General features: G+C 37.6%; 2 protein-coding genes and 1 long non-coding RNA gene across 3 annotated transcripts in view; all 3 read right to left on the bottom strand.

Annotated features, from left to right (window-relative positions):
- Positions 1-275: 275 nt before the first annotated feature.
- On the bottom strand, positions 276-4,704 carry LOC148113103 (uncharacterized). The gene is made up of 2 exons (XR_015728629.1): positions 4,134-4,704; positions 276-959 (listed from the first exon to the last, which is right to left on the bottom strand). It is a non-coding gene; the product is annotated as an uncharacterized LOC148113103 (long non-coding RNA).
- Positions 4,705-8,343: 3,639 nt separating this feature from the next.
- NPM3 (nucleophosmin/nucleoplasmin 3) lies at positions 8,344-13,213 on the bottom strand. The gene is made up of 5 exons (XM_034439917.3): positions 13,061-13,213; positions 11,745-11,830; positions 10,984-11,103; positions 10,084-10,177; positions 8,344-9,665 (listed from the first exon to the last, which is right to left on the bottom strand). The coding sequence occupies exons 1-5, from the start codon at positions 13,134-13,136 to the stop codon at positions 9,559-9,561; spliced, it is 483 nt and encodes a 160-aa protein (XP_034295808.1). The 5' UTR covers positions 13,137-13,213; the 3' UTR covers positions 8,344-9,558.
- Positions 13,214-16,272: 3,059 nt separating this feature from the next.
- OGA (O-GlcNAcase) overlaps positions 16,273-23,014 on the bottom strand; it is a 33,986-nt gene continuing 27,244 nt past the window's right edge. Inside the window, exons 15-16 of the mRNA XM_034439910.3 lie at positions 21,332-21,491; positions 16,273-19,771 (exon numbers count right to left, since the gene is read on the bottom strand). Of these exons, the coding sequence (XP_034295801.1) occupies positions 19,635-19,771; positions 21,332-21,491 (297 nt within the window). The 3' untranslated portion in view covers positions 16,273-19,634. The remainder of the gene's footprint in view (positions 19,772-21,331; positions 21,492-23,014) is intronic.

Below are 23,014 nucleotides of genomic sequence, written 5' to 3'. Positions count from 1 at the left end.
CCCCAGCCACCAAAGCAAAGCTGGCTGGGGAATTCTGGAAGTTGAAGTCCACCAGGCTTAAAGTTGCCAAGGTTGGAGACCCCTGCTCTAGATAATATGATATAAATACATTTAATGATGTTTTTACATACTAACAAGTCACATATATCACAAATAATCTCCCTTTGTTATTGCCGATCCCAAGGCTAGTTCACATGTGTATATTCATTTCTTCAAGTAGTGAAATGCATATATGAATAAAATATTATAGATACGACACAGAATTTCTTCTTAAATTGGGGTAATCTCAAATGTAGTATTTTTTTATTGGAGTCTGATCATACAAATGGCTAATCATGACAATGTATAGGACCTGCTGTATTAAAGACAGTAATGGATTCCATGACTTTGTTTCTCTCTTAAACCAAATGTTACCACCTGCTGAGGGGGGAATCATAACTCTCCTTAATGTGGGATGAGATGGGGTTGGAGACACGTTTTCACAGATGGCTAGGTTATTGGGTTTGGCCTCTGTCAAAACTCCCTCTAATTGGGTGAAAGTATTTTGGACAGTTGAATTCAATTGGAGACGAATGATCAGTTCTTGCCCAGCACAAATACTGTGCACAGTGCATTCAAAGAGGACTGCTTTATATATAAACGTATTTATTTACTCCGTCATTTTGAGATAGCTGCCCATTTCATAATAACTATAGCTTTTACATTATAAAAGCAATATATACCAGAACAAACAAAGCAGATTAAAAGGATGCTAATCAATATTCCACTGTGCCTGCTAGAGATTCATTCTGTATTGTGGTCCAGTGCCCAAGGGAAAGCAAGTTCTTCAGAGCTTTATGAAACACCAATAGGTTGGAGCCATCTGAATCTTGGAGATAAACTGTTCCAAAGGACAGGCAACACAACAGCATGCTTCCTGCACCCTTTTGGATAGAGGTTTAAGAAATTAGCAGTTGAACCTATGTCCAAAAGAAATACAAAGATCATCTTATAGTTAGGTTCCCTTTTAACCCACCCATGCAAAACATTTGTGTCACACCAGAGCTAATTATTGGGCTCCTTTTGGATGTGGATTTAATGTTATTCCCGAAGGGTATCTGTATTCAGAAATAGCCTGAACAACAGTGGTTGTGAATGATAGTGAAAGCCAGCACCCTGAAAATTCTTACACACTTCCTAACAAACTATGGTCCAGTAATAATTAGGGAGAAATTACATATTAATTTCATTTACGCTGATGAAATAATTTTGAATTTCCTTAGCTAATGAGTACTCATTTATGATTAATCTCTATAAGGATGGTGTAGGATCCCACTTTTGCTCTGGAAGTTATGAGCCGAGGTGGTGCAGTGGTTAGAGTGCAGTACTGTAGCTACTTCAGCTGACTGATAGTTCAGCAGATCAGCGGATCAAATCTCACCGGCTCAAGGTTAACTCAGCTTTCCATCCTTCCGAGGTGGGTAAAATGAGGACCCAGATTGGGGGCAATATGCTATTTAGTATACTGTCTTTGGTGTAAGCCGCCCAGAGTCCTCAGAGAGTGGGCGGCATAGAAATATGACAAATAAATAAATAAATAAATAAATAAATAAATAAATAAATAAACAAACAAACAAACAAACAAATAAATAAATAAATAAATAAATAAATAAATAAATAAATAAATAAATAAATAAAAAAATAAGTAAGTAAGTAAGTAAATAAATAAACAAATAAAAAAATAAATAAGTCAGCTGTATTGAAAAATTCACCCCATCTCATCTGAGGCCATTGGTTATACATTTTGCTGAATGGAAAAAAATTCTTATTTCCAATTTAAATATTTATAATTTGTTAATATTCTACTGATCCCTGAAAAGTTAGGATCTTCTCTTATTAAATTTTGTTTTAAAATCTTCATAGAATTCATATCTCTTTTTCAAGATAGTAGTTTCAGTTTCTTTTAAACATTCGTTCATTCTCTGTGATATATCCATATACTTTTTTTAAACAAATGGAGTTGCAATCTTAGCAATATTTCTTTATAAATCAGGAAGTAAAAATTTATTTCACAAGACTGTTTAAATCCTGGGATTACATTATCTTTTTGTGCTGTGATATTTATGCTAGGAGCACTTATAGAGCTGCATATTTATTTGGAGAAAAATAGGCTTTCTATTTGTTTTCTTAGTCCTAGTAAATGGAATAGAAACAAATATACCCACATGTATATCTGTCCTTCTTTGGGAAAAATAAACTAACAGCTCCTTTTCTTGGAAAGGTTTGCAACAAGAAATCTGTGACATTAAGATCTCCTTTTCCTAGACAATCCTCTTTGTTTGCACAAGGTATTTAAGTCTATCCTGATAGCATCATCTCTAAAGAAGAACTCATTGCCCCTGCCTGACCCGCTAATCCTATTCTTCCTCTTAAACACGGTCTGTATAACTAATCTTTCTCTCTTTCTCTTATATGCACTCTCTCTCTCTCTCTCTCTCTCTCTCTCTCTCTCTCTCTCCCTCCCTCCCTCCCTCCCTCCCTCCCTCCCTCCCTCCCTCCCTCTCTTGATGACAATCTCAGTATGGATGTTTGAATCTGCAAAGGTTAAATATTAACTTTAGGCACTTAGTACATAAGAGTTGGTTGCTGATAAAAGTGTTCATATAAACATCACAGTTGATACACCAGGAAATTTGCCACATTAGGATCCAGCTTCAGTCATTTATACATGAAAAGCTTTGATACGTTAATTCTCTGCTCCAAGGATTCATCAAACACAAAATCCTGACTGCTATAAAGAACGTGGTTAAACTGATCAAAGCCCTGAGTAGCATTTGAAAACAGGTGTGATCTTGCATAGTACAATTCACCAATTTCCATTCTACATTCCCTTCCTTCTCTAACACCTGAACAGCTTTTTGTCATCACAGTAAAATTTTAGCCCCTTGGAAACTGACAACGAACCCACAATAATCATTGTCTAAGTTTGGTGGGGATGAGAGAGCTTCCTTCCAAAAAGTAATGGGAAGATGAGAAATGAAGATTGATATACACTTAAAAGTTGAAGTAAATTTACAAAAAATATGTGTAACATTCATGTATCAACTTTACCTTACTTAATAATAATGAGAGCCCGTTTGGTGTCGTGGTTAAGACGCTGGCCTAGAAATCACAGTTCTAGTTCTGTGTTAGCCATGAAAGCCAGCTTGGGCCAGTCACTCTCTCTCAGCCCAACCCACCTCAGAGCATTGTTTTTCTGGGGAAAATAGGAGAATTAGAGTATATAGAATTAGAGTATATATGGAGTATATTCTCCATTTTGGATTACTTATAAAGTGGGATATAAATCTAATATAATAATTTCCCATTTTGTCATATAAAAACATAATAGGGAAAAATCTCAACTGGGGGTCTCATTAAGATATTCAAGAACCATATTATGATCCTGGGGGCCTCAGGGGTTTACCTTATGGCTGTATCTGTAATAAAATATTGATACGAATGAAGGTTTTTAGAGGAAAAAATCCACCACAGAAGCTTTCCTGGCCTGAATAGATTTTAGGGGTTTTTAATTGTATTGCTAGGGGTTTTAAATTGGGGCGGCCATTTAATTTAATTTATTTTTAATTATTTTAACTTTTATATTGCATGTTATTTTAATTCTCGGCTGTTCACCACCCTGAGTCCCTTCGGGGAGAAGGGTGGGATATAAATTTAATAAATAAATAAATAAATAAATAAATAAATAATAAATAAATAAATAAATACATAAATAAATAAATAAATAAATAAATAAGTAAGTAAGTAAGTAAGTAAGTAAGTAAGTAAGTAAGTAAATAAATAAATAAATAAATAAATAAAAAAAATGTATAGGTCTTCCTGTCATTTTTCTGTCCATCCTCCCAGCATATATATATATATGTGTGTGTGTGTATAGTTAATATTTCGGGTTTCTTCCCGTGTAATTGTGGATATATCCCTAAAAGGGTAGAAGCGACGTTTCGGCAAAATCCCATCTGCCATCATCAGGCTTATGTCAGCAGTCATTTTGCAGTAACTGCCATTGGTATTTCAAATCTGGTGCTGGTATTCTGGGATGGCTCCATCCTGGGAGGATGGACAGAAAAATGACAGGAAGACCTATACATATTCACCTGGCTTTACATATAGTATTCCCAGGAAAGAGAATGAGGTAAAGCTTGGACAGGATGGAATTGGAGGAAGAACAACTTAAACAGGATAGATTTATGTGAGAAGGTAGAAGCAGCTGGTTCTGCAAGGAGACGCGATTCAATGAATTCTTCCTGCCTGTAAATACATAACCTCAGTATTGTAATAACAATTTGGTCAATTTATAATTTCACCTGTTTAAAAACTACTCAAGATGTCATGCAATGGATTCATAACATAAAAGAAAAAAAAAGGAAGGAAATACAGTAGGGTAGATTGGTAAAATCTCTAAAAAAAAATCTCTGACTATTCAAGTTCCTATTACTCTTCTTCTAATGCAGTTATAATCTTCCCTTGACCACTGATTCTGCACCATCATGCCAGCACCAATCTTTAGGAATCACATAGATCAGGGGTGTCAAACTCGATTTCATTGAGGCCGCATCAGGGCTGTGTTTGACCTTGGGGGCCGGGTGGGCATGGCCCGCTCAATGTCACTTGTGTTGAGGGGGGAGCTGTGGTAGCCTGAGCACTCTGCCAGTGAAAACAGAGCTCGGGAGGCTGCGACGGCCTCCTTCAACCCTCTGCCAGCGAAAACGGAGCTTGGGAGGGCCGCATGTGCCCTCACAAGCTCCGTTTTCTTGATACACTTGATAAACTGTTTTCTTATACACTTGTATCAAGAAAACAGTGTAAGAGACTGTAACTTTATTAACCGTCTTTAAAGGATCTCAGTATTGTTCAAAACCGTTTATACAAAATGGTATCACTGGTTTTTTTTAAGGCTTTTGTCTAGTTTTATAAGGGAATCTGTTGACAGAAGATACATTGGCAGACCCATATATTCTGACTGTCAAGAGTAATGATGATTTAAAGCTGACCAGCCGATGTAAGGCTGATGCAATTGTAAAGCTGATGAAATATAAGGCTGATGCAATGAGAATGAATCAGCATTGGTATAGCCAGTTTAAGACTCAGAAGGGGTCCACACAAGTCTTTTACCCCTTTAAGACGTGTTTATAAATTTCAGCCAGGAGAGGGCATACTCTCTCTCTCTCCTTGTCTCCAGTATTCATTGCTGAGTTCTCTGTGTAGAGTTAAGAAGTTTGATTGCTTGTAAGGTATTTGCTAACCACGTATATTTCTGTATATGTGTTGTATATAAACCGCTGTTAAATGTCTAAGTCTCTGTGTGCTGTTTTGCTCCTGGGTTGTCTCTTAATAGTAATCATGCTGCAAACGCTCTGACAGACTGACAGGTCATCACACGGTGCTTTGGAATTGAAGCAGTGTAAAGCAGCTTTTAAACAGTTTCAAATGTGCTGGCAAATAGGCAATAGCAAATATGATGGATGTTCAAAGCAATGCTTACACATTGCTTATACATTTTGGCTGAAATAATCAATACAGATTTTTCAGCCTCTTAAAATGAAGTGCAGGTAATTTTATTGCATCATAAACCATTTTTCTAACACATCCTGAGCTCCATCCGAAACCTCTGAAGAACGGGTAACGCTAAATCCTTCAAAGTCCCTAGAAACAAATTTTAAAGATGTTTTTGCTGATAAGGCTGCCATCCTGTGGCTGCAGGAAGAATCTGCTCTTTCATAAAGAGCTGTTTAAAACTTTTTTTGCTGGCAGAAAAAAATCCCATACTTTCAGAAAATTTGTTGAGTTATGTCACCCCATTCCACAAATCATTTGAATCGTAAATGACTTGGAGACTTTCTTGTCCTATTGTTGCCATATTCCCAGCCTGGTATGAGGAATTCTAAGTAGTTGGTCTGCTTATCTAGAAAAAAACAGACTGGGGAAGCTGATTTGGAGATTGTTGTGAAAACTGGTGTTCACAAACTCCCATGTGTCTAGCTTTCTTGGAAAGGCTTCCAACATCAGGTTATCAGCCTCATGCATCTATGAATCTTTCTGACTTCATCTTTCCCCAAAGCTTTTTGTCCCAGAAATGTTATTTTATTAATTTGAATTTAATTGAATACTTTATTTGGCCAAGTGTGATTGGACACACAAAGAATTTGTCTCTTTTTATCTGATAAAAAGGTTTGTTGGGCATTCAAGGATTTCTACAATTAGAACCAACCACAGAACACGCCTGATCACCTAGATGACCAAAGAAACTGTTCATATCTGTGCACTATTGTCCTTAACGATCCAACCCAAGTCTCTAGTTAATGGAGTTAAAAGTGGATTATCTCCCAAATTTATGCTTCTTTTGCAATCTCTTTCTTGGGCAAATATTCAATAAACCCTTGAATATTGGGTTCAGTCTCACACTATTTAGATGCACTTGATTACTAGCTCTCATTTTCTCTCAACCAACATCACCTGTGCTGGCTGGAGCTGATGCAAATTGATAGTTCCAACAAAAGTCCCAAGCCGGGGACAGCCAAAGTAAAAGAATTCCAGCCAAGAACCAACAAAATGTGTTTTCTCAGATCTGGAAACCGATTTAATCATTGGACAGGAATTAAATGGATTTGTTGCTCAAAATATACTTATTTTGCTGACGTGTGCTTATGTATATATTTGTACCTAAATGCCCCATCCATATACATACCCAAAAGGAGATAGGACTGAAGCAATTTGTTATCTTCACCAAAACCAGGAGAAGCAACAAATTTCAGTAATAGGGTATAATTTAATTTTAGGGACCTTGCTAAGAATTCATATTTTTCTTCCTTGATTGCTTTAATAAAGAAAAACCCTCCCAAACGCCCTTTGAATAGTGCAAAACCAGCCATGCTGGTCCAACCCTTACAGCCACCTGACAATGATTGCTCCACTTTTCTCTACCAGAAGTAGATCCAGACCTTCTGGAAGCCGCAATCCCTACTCTGTTAGGTAGAGCTCTGCAATCTCTGCTCTGTCATTCTAGACCAGTGATGGCTAACCTTTTTGCTGTCGCGTGCCAAAAGCGGGGGAGCGCGAGGTCGTCCATGTATGTGCCCACACCCATAATTCAATGCGCCCCACCCCTGCGCATGTGCTTTTAGCACGTGATGGCACGGTGGGCCTGGTAGGTCTGTTTTTCACCCTCCCCAGGCTCCAGAGGCTTTCTAGGAAACAGCCTTCCCCACCCCTGCGGAGGTCCTCCGGTGGCTGGAAACAGCCCATTTCCCATTTTCGGTGAGACCGAAAGGCCCAAAAATCAGCTGGCCAGCGCACACATGTGTGCTGGAGCTGAGCTACAGCAATGCTTGCGTGCTCACTGATATGGCTCTGTGTGCCACCTGTGGCACCCGTGCCATAGGTTCGCCATCACAGTTCTAGACTGTACTCTCTGTAGTGTCTCTGCTTCTGTCCCTGCCAGCCAGCTAACAGAAAGTCTCTGACAGACGCTTCTGCTGTAGTGGGTATGAGAGTCTATACGTGGAGACTACTTTCAATAGAAAGAAAACACAAAACCCAGGAACATGATACAGGATAGTGAAGGAGTTGCTGGACCTTCAGGAAACCAAAGGACAGGCAAGCTTGAAGGGGCCTGGAGAAAAGAAAAAGTTGAATTGTAACCAAGAAAGCAATGGGGAAAGAAGAAGGTTGAAGGATGCTACTAAAGTGACTCACGCAGTAGGGAGACAAAACACTGGTTGGGTAAAAAAAAAATACTGGTTGGGGAAGAGTCTGTGGGATAGAACAGCCTGAAAGTGAAAAGAAGGGAGCTGGAGTGAATGCAGCAACATCTAACAATAAGCCACTCTATGGCAGAGCCTGCATATGAGCTGGATTCAACAGACAACAGTTTGCATTCCTCAGACACAGCTGGAAGAGAAAAACAACCTAGGAGACTTAGCACATAAAGCTAAAGCCAAAGCGCTAGAGCACTATGTAAATAAGCTAACAGGTTTAATAGGAATAAGCCTGGGATTAGGAAGCTTGATAAAATAGCATAAGAGTAGCAAATAATTCGGATTAAAGCTACAGTTTTACTTTTGTAATTGTTGAACAGCAAATACATCCTTGCAAGGTTGAAACAATCCTACTTGTGTCAGCACCATCCAAATGGACAGTGACAATAACTGTAGGCTCTTTTAGAAAATGCTAAAAATTCTCATTAAACCCGTTATATATTTAAGGAAGGGAATGAATAGAAATGATAGAAAAATGAAGTAACAGGACTTCGTTTTGTATTTTTCAACACTCAACATCGTTCAAGAAAATACAAAGCAAAAGAGAACATGTATAACAAATGTGTTTATTAAAAAAAGGACACCAGTAACAAGGACAAAACATACAGGCAGCATTCTCAGCTATCTATCAAGGGTAAAAACTTGTCTCTCTCCAGCTTGTTCTGAATTATAAATTGTAATAAACTCCATCTGGCCAATAGTGAGAATGCTTCAAACTCTATGAAGTTAAATAAAAAATATACCTTTATTTTTTTCTCAGAAAGTGAATCTAGGAAGTATCTTCAATAACTATGGAATATATCAACTATTGCAGAGAATGTGGCTCATATCAAAACAAAATTAGGAGCCGCCCAATGTTAGCAAAATGGAGTCAGTAACTTTCCCTGAGAAGTTGATAATGTTTACTAAAAAAATGTAACCTTAAAAACAGATATAAAACATTTGGACAACAGACCTTGCTTTTTACCTGGAAAAAATAAATAATATCAGGAGCAAAGGGCTTATAATTGGATAGTTTTCTTAGTATCAAGAAATTCTTATTAGAAAGCATCACAGTATGGATTTTTTTTTCCAGGAGTGGAAGTTACACGCTTGCAATTCTCCAACAACTCCACAGATTTTTTTTCCACAGAATAAGAAACATCTGTTATTTCTAACAGCCACCAGATTCAGTGAGCTATTTAATTCAGCTCCAGCTGAATTAAGTAGCATGTCGTCATAAACAAAAGTCTCGATCACGGCAGCAACCACATCCAGGATATGGGCACCTATTTTTTAGCCCTACAACTAACTACATCTATATGGTTCTACTGCCCCTCACGCCTTGGGGAGAAGTAGACATCCCAGACCAACTTCATTAAGCTGCTATCACAACTGCCAGTTTTCCAAGATCAGCACATACGTCTGTAACACTACCATGACAAAGAAAGCTGGATACTGGAGGGTCCCTGCTGAAGTATTGCAGATAGCTACTTTCCTTGTCCATCTGAAAAAGCAAGTTCTTTTCCACACTACACCATGCTATTTAGAATACAAAATCAGAGATGGGGTTAACGAGCAAAAAGCTGTAGAACATTTCCTGTCCAGAGCCTTTAAATGAAAAGGCCAATTTCAGGAGGTCAGTACTAATAGTGTGAATGGAGCACTGTCCATGGTATCCTACAATAATATAACAAGCTTAATTAATGAAAACAAGAACTCTACAATATTCCACTCAGGATGAGCATTCTCAGGTAACTGAACAGGTACCTACAGAGAAGCTCAGCTATGATTTTTGTTTCTTCTTGGCTGGTTTGATAGGTGGAAGCTCTTCCTCCTGATCCTCTTCATCATCATCACTGAAGTCATCATCTGAAAGATCCTTTCTGTGAACTGAGAAACAATTTGTCTTGTTTATACCATCCAGAGAATTCCTCAAGCCTCTATCTTTCCTATTACCCATTAATTTACATTCTAAAAACAATGAAGTTTAAATTGGTAGAGCACCCCAAATTTAGTAGTTCACACAATACCCTCAGTGGCTTGCATTGCTCCAAAGCAGAAGGTGGGCAAAAATGCTACTTCTGTTAGATAGCAGATCTCTTTTCTGTGTAAATGACAAAAACCAGCTTATACCAGGAAAAATTCCAGAATCCACAATATTGACTGTATTAGTTGAGGTAGCCAAGACACTTAAACTGGAATTGTGGTCACTACTCCAGAAAGAACTACTACTTTTCTATGTCCTTTAACTACTATGGCATGCTCATTGTACCCAATGGTTTCTTCTATCCCATTCCCAGGTTCTTACATATTTGATGTTGTCCTGAAAGATGAACAGGGCCAGATCCTGAGCGCAGACGGAAAGTCACTGGGGGCTGGAACTCAAAATTATCTAAACACAACTGTGGAAAAATAAGGAAACAGATCAATTATGAAACAAGATGAATATCTCCAAGTCTCATTTAGTTCAATAGGATTTGAAGTTTATTCAGATGCTTTGTTGCATCTGTGGTTATTGGGGTTTTTTTTGGGGGGGGGGATGTGAGCCATTTTCACATAATTAAAGAGAAATACTGTGTTCCTAATTTGCAAATTGAACTCTCACATCTATGGAGATTCAGAGCTCTCATTATCACCTTTTAAACCAGTGCAATATATCCAGTTAGTCTAATGATTCATTATTATATCAAGCCACCTATTTAAGCTGATTAAACAGATAGGATCTAGAAAATCATGGGTCAAGAAAGATTTTCTGATACCAAATTTTCAAATATCAAATATTTCATTCAGGATGAACATTCTTTGGCCCATTCTGGAGAAATCACAGAAGGCAGGTTCTGGAAAATCTGATAAATCTCAATCTTTGGAGCACAGCAATAGCTCTTAGATTTATATACCACTTCGCAGTACTTCCTAAGAGGTTTACAGAGTCAACATATTGCCCCAAACAATCTGGGTCCTCATTTTACCAACCTCAGAAGGATGGAAGGCTGAGTCAATCTTGAACTGCTGGGAATTGAACTGCTGGCAGCTGGCAGTCAGCAGAAGTAGCCTGCAGTACTGTATTCTAACCACTGCACCACTACGGCATATCAGAGGGGCCATCCCAAGTCTGACCAATTATGTTTGAAAATCTTTCAAATCAACATTCTGGAACCATTACACTGATTTTCTCTAAGACACGCATATTCCCAAAATATCATTTTACCCAGGGCTGGCATGACAGCTTCAGATTGGCCACAGGCACAGCAACCTCCTTGTTCTGATAGTCACGACCCACCACCTCCACAATGTTGCATTCATCTTTGGCACCCTCGGACAGACAAGCCTTGAAAAGAGGGGGAGAAACAAAACTGAAGGGGCCTACTGAGGAATGCTTAGCTAAGAATGAAATGCTAACTTAACCTCTAATGATGGACCTCTTCCAATAAGCATTTGGAAGCAGGATCAGAACAAAATCATCAGGTAACAAACATGAACAAATCCCAAAACAGTAAATTTAGCCAATTTGCAGGCTATGTAATCCATCCCATATATATACGGGATGTATACGGGATGTATATATGGGATATATACACACACACACACACTGATTAAAAGAAGTATGCAGAATCACAATACACTTAAGAGAGTCTGCTTTAAAAACACAATTCTTGCTTTGTGATTTTAAGCAAGTAACATTTGGGATGATACAATCAGAAAAAGGTACCCTTCAGCACAAAATATTTGATTTTTGTGTATTTGTGGGTGCACATGCACACGTTGTGATCTGTGGCATAATAATGCAGAAAAATACAAAGGCTCAGAGCCATCTTGTCTAAGCAGATAGATATTAAAACAGCTTTGCCAGCAAAGATGTGCAGCTTCATTCATGGTAATCTGAACAAAAATCTCTTATTAATACTAACACTAGCTAGGAAATAGCCTGTAGCTAGTCTCCCCATTTCAGAGTGAAGTGAAATATCTTACCATATTTAGAGCTAGGAAATGATCTGAATCATCTTCTTCCGAGACTTTAAAAGTATAGGAACGCGCACTGCTGTTCAGCTCACATCCTGGGTGGGAAATCCAAGTGAATATTATAACAAGGCATTAAAAAAAAAAAGCACAGATTTTCTTAAGTGGAAGAGGCAAGTTTCTCCAACTGCAGAAATGCTATACATTTCAATATGCTTTCACTCTGCAGAAGCCAAAAATAAATCCAGCATGATCAAAAGCTGAAACTGAAAGCTTTTAGTCTCTGAGCTGAGCTTGATTTCTGCTACCTCATGGAAATACCCATCTCACTTTTTAGGCAACAATACAAAAGTTTGTCACTGTCTTCTTCTGTGATGCTTTTTCAACGTGCTTTGTATTGATTTCCCCTGTTTTCCCCAACTTGAAAAATGAGAGTACTATATTTGATTCTAAAGCCAAAGGAATTAACAAATATTTTTGATTTTCAGAATTATCCGCAAAATCTACCAATTATGTTTTGGTGTTATATAAAAGAACACATTCTTAATTGTGAAAGCAACTTCAAAGCTGTTGCCCAACAAAAGTATCTCTTATGAAAAATTTTGGAGATAATTTTCGGTGACATGTTGCATTTCAAATCTCCTCCATCAACCTTTATAGAAACAAATGAAAATAGGCAGAACAATCTCCATTGCACATTCACTTCAGTATTCCAGGCTGCATGAAAAAAACACAACAGGCAACAAATTTTGACAACTTTAATTTTTAGTTTACCAATGTTAGAAAGCCTTGCTATGCAATTTCTCCAACGTGAGTTGGAATTGAGCGAGACCTGCCTCCTGCCCTGTGCAACACGCGTTTAGTTCCACCCTGATTCATGAAATTCATGAAACATTTCGCCACGTTTATTCGGCAGATAAATCCTTCCTTGCAACCGAAGGAAGGCTTGTGTGGCTTCCCAGCCTTTTTTTTTTCAACGAACAAGCCAAGGCGCTTGCAAGAGCCGAGCTGGAGAGCACCAACTGAATCGGGACAGGGAAGCACGTGGTGCCTCCATGTGCTCAGCTTTCCAGAATAAAAACCCGAAATGAGGCTACTTAATTATGCGGTCCAATGTATCGTGCTAATACGATCATTAAAAGCCCTAGCCAAGCGATTCTCGGAGCGATCAAATCCTACCAAAACAATCGCTACTCCGGGAGCAAAGCGCCTGGTTTTGCCTTCCAATCTCCCCCCCACCCCGCACCCCACCCCCGGCCCCTCGTTTCTCAAATATGACCGGTGGGCAAAATTTCCGGCCTGCGAAATCCCCACAGATCTTTACCAACCGAAAACGAAACGACTCGTGCAAATCGGCGACGTAGCTTCACCGTCCAGGCTCTCTAGATCCACGAGAGAGGCCATGTCTGGCCAGGAAGCGCAGAGCAGAAAGGAAAAGGGACGGCAGGAAGACGCTCGAGTGCCGCCCCGCCTGCTGCCCGCCCTGCCGGGGCTGCTCCAATCGGCGACGCGGCTTTTCTCCAATTACGAGCTTGTCCGCTCCAGAAGGGAAGGTAGACAAGACCTTATTCATTCAGTACAAATTTTAGAGATTGCGTGTCCATCTGAGGTGTTTTACTATTTTTCTTTTCTTAAAAAAAGAAAAGAAAATCCAAGTGAGATTCTGAAACTAAACTATGCAAGCGTCGAAAGGGGGAAAAAAAATCTAGATTGTCCTGTTGTAGGAAATAAATCTTTCCTCGGCTGAACCGTTTTTAGGGTCCCAAAATTGAAATACAAAACTCCCTAAAACAGTGGTTCTCAACCTGTGGGTCGGGACCCCTTTGGGGGTCGAATGACCCTTTCACAGGGGTCACCTAAGACCATCGGAAAACACATATTTTCAATGGTCTTAGGAACAATTTTATGGTTGGGGGTCACCACAACATGAGGAACTGTATTAAAGGGTCGTGACATTAGGAAGGTTGAGAACCACTGCCCTAAAAGAAAGGTAATGCAAGGGCTGTAGTTGATGGAAATTCTCAGATTCTAGTCCTTCTTTACCAATGAATATTATCAGAACTTCGTGTAGGGCTTGCTAAAGGGAGTGTGAGCAAAGCTCTCACCACACAGTCCTATCGTGATCTCGAAAAGGTTATAAAAAGGGGTTCCACCCATCCACGTATCAGTGATACTGTCTTAAAATGGAGAATAGAAATAAAAAGTGGCTAGCCTGTCAAAATCATTCCTAAAATCACACATATGATGAAAATAACCTCCAAGGATCTGTGTTTGCTAAAGGCCTTTCATCCTGACTAAAAGACAATATTTATCAGTCCAACACCAGAGAAGATGGGTAAAAATAGAATTCATGGGAGAGTAGCGAGTTGGAAGCAATTCTTTATTAAGAATATTGATGCTTGTTTTAGGTTTCACAAAAACCAGGTATCCACAGAACTCCCCAGTTCTGGAAGAATGAGTCACATGTGGAAGTTTGGAGGCTTAATGGGTGATATATAAGCATCAGTCAAGAATTTCCTAACTATCAAGAAAATGAAAATACAGGTAGTCCTCAATTTACAACCACAATTGAGCCCAAAATTTATGTTGAGAGAGATTTGTTAAGTGAGTTTTATCCCATTTTACAACTTTTGCTACATTTCTTAAGTGAAGTGAACAACTGAAGTTGTTACATTAGTAACACAGCTGTTACGCAAATCTGGCTTCCTCATTGTCTTTACTTCTCAGGTTGCAAAAGGTGATCACATGACCTCAGGATACTGCAACTGTCATAAATATGAACCAGTTGCCAACCATACAAATGTAAATCCCGTGACCATGGGAATGCTGCCACAGTCTTAAGTGTGAAAAGTAGTCATGTCGCTTTTTTCAGTGCCGTTGTAACTTCAGGCACTAAATGAACTATTCTAAGTTAAGGACTACCTATACTGTACTGTGAACCTGAAAAACTTGTCCTTGCTTAACAAGGCATGAATTCTGCTTTGTATCAGAGACTTCACCTGGAGAGTATGTGGCCATCTGTCTGTCAGCTGAAGCAAGACAGTAATTCCAATTCCAATACTTGCTTCCATATACAAGCAAGTCTATAGGAGAATGGATGGAAAAAAACAAATTCAATGTTTGGAATGATCAAGGTTTAGATCTAAACCCAACAGAAATGTGGCAAGAACTGAAATGAACAATTTGTTATAAAATTCTGAAATAGGATTCAGCTGAAGCAGTTCTCCATGGAGATGTAGGCCAAACTTTCTGTGATGTGAAATCTACCGTTTCCCCCAGAATAAGACATCCACTGATAATAAACCCAATCCGGCTTTTGAGCACATGGCAATAAGGCCATGCGCTTATTTCAGGGTTCAAAAAAATATAAAACAGGGTCTTATTTTTGGGGAAACATGGGTAGGAATTTCAGACAGTCAACTTGACATCTTTATTGGACAAGTCCTGAAGCAGATTTGAATAGAGATGCAACAATTAACAGAAGCCGCAATGGGCTTTTCGCAAACTAGTCATTAGTTAATCTCATTTTCCTATAGTTCGCTTAAAAATAGATTGGGAGAAGTTCCATGGCATAATATTGAGATGACTCCACAGGGTTCTTTGCTAATCAATTTTGTGAGTGACCTAGATGAAGAGATTGTGGGAATAATGATCAAGTCTGCACATGATACAAAACTAAGAGTAACTAATGCTTTTATTTTTCATTTTTCATGCAGTGATCAGGATGCTCTAAAAATAAGAGAAATAAGGAAATGTTTGAAAAAATATTAAGAGATGAAGTGTTCCAAAAGGATTTTCTTTTGTTTTGCACTTTCTCTGAGGAAAATTAAAAGTACCTGAGAATTTTAGAGAAAACAGAATGCAAAAATAACCATTGTCTACATTATTGTATGAATAAGAGTTAACATACTGATATCTCCCTACACACTGTTCCTAAATAATAACCTACAATATACTACGGTAACTGCATTTTAGACTACATGGTCTAGTCAAAACTTGGGGGAATTTGATGGTCCATAAATGCTTCAAGCAGGGAGTACATTATCTCAGTGTTACCTTACATATCTAAAGATCATCTGTTGAGACAATAATTTCCCTTCTTAGAAAAAACATTTGAGGTAAGAGTTATTAAATTACCTACCATATAGCATCATGACAAGATATTTTGTTTTTTCTGGGTAGATTTGAAAACAGATAATGTTCACCTTTGGCCTTATCTTGTAAAAGCCTGAGCTATACTGAGCCTGAGATTTGCTATTTTGGAGCAATTTAAAAAATTAAGGTCAGTGATGTAACTTTACAACCATCATGACTAATAGGCAGGCTCATTTAAACTTTCTACCCTACACTGAAAAGCATGTTTTAAAATGCTTGAACTAATCCTCAACTGAAGGCAATAATTACTGTCTCACTTCTGCTACTACATTGTGATCTAAATCTAGTTTTCTAGTATCTTCCTTGGTCCAGACCTGCAGCACAGAAGGAAGACATTCAAGGATAAATACTTGGGCCAGTAAGAAATACCTATTCAATTCCCAAGTTCCAAGTCAAATATTTTATTAAACTTAGAAATAAGAACTAAAAATATAGAACAAGAAAAATCAGACAAAATGACAAAAGAGCGACATGACAGTTTCAATTTCACATAACCTAATTAATACTATTCCCAACCTTTTAGAAGTCCAAGAAGGCAATTTTCAAAAAAAATAATAGAATTGTTTTCTGTTTAAACAACATGAAATTGAGAGATAAAAATTATGATATATAAAAGAGCTAAATCTCAAAAACTGAGCAAATGACATACTTGGGATCTAAACAAGGAGGCAAATGAAACTTCAATTTGATGCCTTTGAAGTCCTTGCTTAATTGACTCAGCCAGGTATCTGGATGTGTTAAGGCTATAATTTCCATAATTCCCAACCAGTATAGGCTAATGATCTGACTTGCATTGCGAAGTGTATTGATGTCCACTGTATTGCAGGACAGAAATGGCACCAAAATGATATATCACAAATGTTAATTCTTATGTAACACATTTCAACTATCTGAATAGAAATTTAACCTACAATAAAATTTATTCATTAAATATTCCATTCATCATGCTAAAATACTTAATTCTAGGGTGAATTAAAAAATAATCCAGACATGTTATATGAAAATTGTTTCTCTCCCTCATCTAGTAATTATGGAATTCAACGGTTTGAAAACATATCAACTAAATGGAATCAAAAGGATAGGACTAGTATTAAATATCAGGTCCCTACACAGCTTTCTTAATTTTTCTTTCAGCTATCTAGAACTATCAAGCAAAATATAAATTTCAATAAAAAGTTATGGTTAGGTTTTGACCACCAGGGTCCCTGAGCTTGCTGCTTTCTTGCAGACATTTCATTACAAAACTAGATATCATAACTACTAGCACTGATGTTACCTAGTTTGGTAATTAAAAGTCTGCAAGGAAGCAACCAAGCTCAAAGAGCACCAAGGACCCCACAGTTCAATCCTAAAGTACAATATTTTCTCCTATCGGTAGACTAGGATCCATACTATTTGGAGCGAAGAAAAAAGTAGAATTCACTTTAATTAATTAAACATAACATTATTACTTTCATTTTCCATTCTCTCACATTGAAAATTTCTAATTGATGGATCCTTGGGAGTTTTTCTTAGGGCTTCGGAGGGGTACAAATTACACACTTCTGCTGTCAGCGGTGGTCTTGATCATATATAGTGGTAAAGGACCATTATTACCCGAAATTACTAGTCTCTTTTAAATTAGAAGATATTATTTGTGAAATCTCAATAAGAACAAACACCTACTTCAGTAGCCTTTAGTAACGTCCATCTGCATTTACAGAAAAGTATGCCCAAGAGAAATGAACACAAGAGGCAGATTTGCTATATCCAAACCTGCAGTGGAGCCAAAATATGAACTATCCATTGCTACCATACATTCATTAGAGAATTATAAAACACAACAGGAAAATTATTTTTCTCCACTAATTTTCCTCATTCTCTAACATTATACCAAAACATGCCTTTACATTGACTTTGCAATTTATTCTATTTTTCACATGGTTTCCAAATACAATTTTACAGTCTGTGGTTTTGCTACAGATACAGCAGATTGAAAGACAGTCATGAAAATTGCATTCCAACTGTAGGCAATGAAAACTGATACCGTAACTCTGAAAGTTGTGACAGTGCTACGCTTTATACACAGAGCAAGCAACTGACTCAAACTTTTCAAGATGCACAGAATTAACTTAAACAGTGATAAATTTATATTTGTTAACAGTATAAAAATCCAGATGCCCTCTTCCCACAAAATTGCAATAAATCCAACTACTGTACTGTATATACACACGCTGCCTAATTAAAACCAAATGAAATGACTGTTTAGTATTCACTCAAAAGCATAAAAAACCCATGAAAGTCCTTTTGTCCATTGTTTTGCTCCTCAAATGAAATGTATTTTCTGCTTTTCAGTCAGTGAAAATCAAATATCAATAAGCAATTATAACTAAGTACAAACACTAGCTTCTATGAAATGGGTGCAAATTAAAATGGCAGTAAAATGCCATTTAAAAGTATATGATATTTTGAAGTTTTTTAAAAAAAACAGGATCAGTTCAATTTCTATTTCTTTTGAAATAGTTTCAAAAGAAAATATAAAAAGATAGTTTCTTGTAGTAGATGAAAATAATGAAGCATTATGTTGGCTAACAGCTTCTTAGAACAAAAGAAGTGCATCTATCATCCCTCCTACAGCTCCATACAGTTTGTCAGATTGCAGTAAAAACCTTAACTGTTTGGAACAGGCAGTGATATTAAAATTAGGTAACATTTAAATAATATATAAAATGTGCTTTTTGCTATTCCTGCCGCCTCCCCCGAAGTCTGTAACAAATATGTATGACTTGAAGACCCTGATTTAATGAGACTGAACAGGGAAGAATGGGGCGCTGAAGTTGTAGTATTTTTCCATTTACCCACTGAGTACGGGTGAGCAACTGAAGTGACTGTCAATAAGTTTTTATTTTCTTAGTAGGAAGCAATATTTACCCATTTTCTAAAAATTCATTTTCTAAAGGATTGATCCCTCTAGTTCAGCACTTTTTAAAAGCTTTCAAATTGGCATTATAATAAAGGGAATGAAACATAGCGGTCTAGATCAGAAATAATATGAGCCTCAGCCTCTGTTTTTTTGAAATTGAAGGTGCTGTCTCAGAAAAAATACCACTTTGCTTTGGAAAGCAAAAAAATTACAAAAACAATTAAACACAAAGCGTCAGCATTCAGCAAGTTTATATATATATATATCTATATATGTATATATTTACACACTGAAATTTACATTTCTGCCACTGAGTGACTTTGCCACAGACAAATGCACAATTTATCCCTACAAAGCACAAAGCTTAATCAATTTTCTTTAGAGGTGATGGCCATTTCCTTACTAATAAGCAAAACAGCCAACACAACCATGAGTTATCGTTCATCTTTCATAAAATGACCTGTGTCATTTTCCTATGTTTCTCTATACAGGGATCCCACTTCCGTGTTGCATCCCTTTTCATGATACAAAGGAGTCGACCTTTCTGCTGGTATGCAGAGATGGAAAAGCCCCCAATCCTTCTCTTGAGAATCCTTGTGAATCTTTTCCTGAAGCTACTTCATATGCAGTATCCCTTGGCACTTCATGTAAGACCAGGAAATGATGACCAGTAACCATTCTTCAAACTGTTTTCAGCAGCATAAGGGAGAATGTAATGGGTGGTTCTTTCCTGTCAGGCCAGCTGACTGCTGCCATAGAAAGGGCAGACAATAACAAAACTCAGGCTCACTACTCTCCAACCGTTGGTTGGCTCCAGTCTCAACAGGTTCACTTAAAAAAAACCCTTATAAACTTCTTCCAAGGATAACAACATCTTTTGGAAAGCCTTCCATTTTGGCTATTTCAAAGCATCCCAGCTTGCTGTAAAATTCCATGATTCTTTTATCATCCGGTCTCACCTCACAGAAAGCCCCACGGGAGCCTAAAAAAGAGGAAATGAGAGATTTGCAAATGAATAAAATCAAAGGAAGACATTTGGTAAAAGAGTAGAAGCAGAGAGAATCTAGACTGGTGACTGAACAGAGAACAGCACAGATCATTGTACATGGAGTCCTATAGTTTGATCCAAGTTCCAATCATGCACAGCAGAATGATCAGCTTTTCAGTCTTCATGAAATTGCCTAGCATCCAGAAAGTTACTTCAGGCATGCCTGGAGCTCTTATAAACTGTTCTGGAACTTTTTTCAGGGTTTCCTGTAAAACATAAAGTTCAATTTTTTGGGGCATATGAAACTAGCTGTAACTGGATTATGCACCTTGGTTAAATCATGGACCTAGGCCTTCTCAGAAGCTAAAGAAAAAAAAAAGTGAAACGTAAGCTATTCAAGACATACAAAGGTGATATATTAATTTCAACCTGCAGAGTCACAACCTTTTTGGTGCTTTTCTGTATCAATTGATGGTTTTCTGTAGTTACTCCCAACTCCTTGAATTTGCTATGATGAGTGTGTTCCTGATAGCCTCTTTGGGCTTTTTGTTTCTTTTTTTATATATTAAATGTACTAACCCATGTATGTATTTTTGAATGGAAACATAATATGCATTTATTCCATTGCAATGGTTTATGACAAAAAGTCAGTAAGAACAAATCTTCCACAAGCTCACTGCCAATACTACTAACAAGTGCCTTTTAGTATTTACAACTCTAAAGGAAATTAAGTAGCTAAAGTCCATCTGAACCAAGATACTTAAGGAAATTGGAAACACCGTTTCACATGAAGTTATAACCACCGACCCTCTCTTGATCTCACAGACTCTCAGATGCAGATGGCTTAGTAGGCTTTTCAAGATAGATTTTAAGATAATGTGATGGAGAGACACACAATAGTAAGTCTTTCTCATGTTACTGATAGCAAGCATCAAGTAAGAAAATGAAGTATTGAATTCTGGAACAATTGTTATTTCTAAATATTTTTGGAAAGTAGTTTCATGTGAAACTCATTACAATAATTTAAACATGAATATTACATATCGCTCCCAGATTACAAATCTAACCTCTTTACTCGGTACTGGAAGTATCAATAAGCAAGGAATATGGTTTGCACATTCCTGATTATTTACATTCCCCACCTGATATTTAAGTGTGTAAAGCACAGGTCCACTTTTCTGGCTTGGCAGCTAAGCGGGTGGGAGGGAATAGTTTCTTGTGAGTGGCAGGTGGGTGTGCAGCTTCATTTGTATGAAGGGTGAGCACATGTGTCCACCATTCACATTAAAGGAGCTTAGTGCATGAGCGCAAGTGGCTGCTGCTTGCAGGAGGGGAGTTTTGCATGCAAACACAAGATGGCTGCCGCTCGAACAAGGGGAGCTTCGTGCACAAGGTCAAGCTGCCATGTGCTCGCCCACCGGTTGTGCGGCTCGGTTCTGAACAGGCTGTGGCCCAGTTGGGGACCCCTGGTGTAAAGTTACAACCTTTTTGGAAATGCAGAATGTTACTGCATTTAATACCTCAATAATCTGAAAAGCAACAACAGCAGTTTACCATTTGCCTTGAGAGAGGACAGTAGACAGGCCATCATGCTTTTAGCAACGCTTGGATCTGTCACTTTTTTATGAATATCCATCTTTATCAGTGATGGGAAGTTGGCAAGGAATGTTTCTGGCAGAACTTCTTGCTCCTCATGAAAGCTCAGCATGATTTTCTGTAATATACAAATATATATTTTTACTATTAACAGTATACATTAGAAATATTATGTGCACCCGCTAAACAAGGGCTGTTATAGCATCTTGTTAGGCCAAAACATTGAACAAACCACATAGAAAAGATGCTATACTGCCTAAAAGCTATGAATGCTAAGATATCCCTCTCGTTATTTGATTTAATATGATTTAAATTAAATGCTAAGACTAGAAAAACTGCAGGAGCTTCTCCATTAAAAATATTTATACTTAGAATGTTTTTTTTTTTCTGAATAATTACTTGTGAATGGATAGGAGGAGGAATCTTATATTCCCTTTATAAAAAATGGGGGAAAAAACTGTTGAAAACAAAGCAAGCAGCATAAGACATAAATGCTTGCAAACAGCATTGTTATGGAATATGGATGCCTTTAACATCAGTTGCTGCTAGTAAGATTTGCTTAATCCTTTTTGTTAAAGTTTTAAGAAGATTATTTTTGCCTATTTAACCATATCCTTGTTATGCATTCTAATTCCAAACTTCCTTTCCAGAGGATATCAATTCTTCCTCATTACTCAATTTCAGTGGTTCTTTTTCTTATGATTTTGTTGGAAGGAGATATATGTGCAGCAGTTGGGTGTTGTTTAATAATGAAATGATTAATCTAAATCATACTCATATACAGATGTCTAAATATAAATGTCTTAATAACTTAAAAGGATATTATGATAAATTGTCAGGCAGAGGTTTTGTTAAGAGATTCCTAGACCTTTTTACAAATATTGCCATCAACCTTTGAAAACTATGTTCAACACTCAACTCATAGGTATGCACACACAAAAGCATAAGCTATAAAGTTTTCATAACCTTGATAGAGCAGACCTTGCATGTAATGGGCAACGTTTTCATGAGCTGCCATGGAATAATCATGCAAATGATCCAAATTACATAGTCTGCTCTCTTGCAATACTGCATAATGACAGTATTATACTACTGACATATTCTGAATCATTTGTGGAACATCCTTCCTGAACACATGTACCCATCCCATCGGTTCGAACAGGAGGTGTATGCTGTCGGCCTTGTCTCTTAGAGAGTTCTATCAGATGGGCCCCAGAAAAAAACATGCCTCTTCTGCAGTGGAACATCATTTCCACCTGAAGTGAGATTACCCCCCATCCTTGGTTAACTTCACTTGGTGGTTCTGAAAATGTGGCTCTTCTAGCAACCTTGGGGAAGAATGGTTGTACTATGTTTAAGTGGATGTTACAATCATGCAATCTTGCCTTTAAAAAAAACCTGTCTGAATGGTTGCAACATTATTTTAAATGTTAATAGTAAACCACCCAAAGTCAAGTTCAGGCAGATGGATGACCATATAGATTTGTTCTAGACTAGACTAGACTAGACTAGACTAGACTAGACTAGACTAGACTAGACTGAGTTGAAAAGGACCTTGGAGGTCTTTTAACCCAGCCATCTGCTCAAGCAAAAAAACCCAAAGTATTTGACTATTAAATAATTAAATAATTAAATACAACT

This window comes from Pantherophis guttatus, chromosome 6, assembly GCF_059756535.1.
Source record: "Pantherophis guttatus breed Tessera chromosome 6, ASM5975653v1, whole genome shotgun sequence".
Classification (NCBI taxonomy): Eukaryota; Metazoa; Chordata; class Lepidosauria; order Squamata; family Colubridae; genus Pantherophis; species Pantherophis guttatus.
Note: the sequence above shows the minus strand (reverse complement) of the source record. Positions and strands in the feature narration are given on the sequence as shown.

Bases quoted from the DNA above. Each gene is read 5' to 3' on its own strand.
- NPM3 (XM_034439917.3), bottom strand. From the start codon at position 13,136: ATGGCCTCTCTCGTGGATCTAGAGAGCCTGGACGGTGAAGCTACGTCG. The intron at 11,104-11,744 runs GTAAGATATTTC...CCTCTTTTCAAG, and splicing joins ATTTCCTAGCTCTAAATATG to GCTTGTCTGTCCGAGGGTGC. The intron at 10,178-10,983 runs GTAAAATGATAT...ATTTTTCCACAG, and splicing joins AGCTGTCATGCCAGCCCTGG to TTGTGTTTAGATAATTTTGA.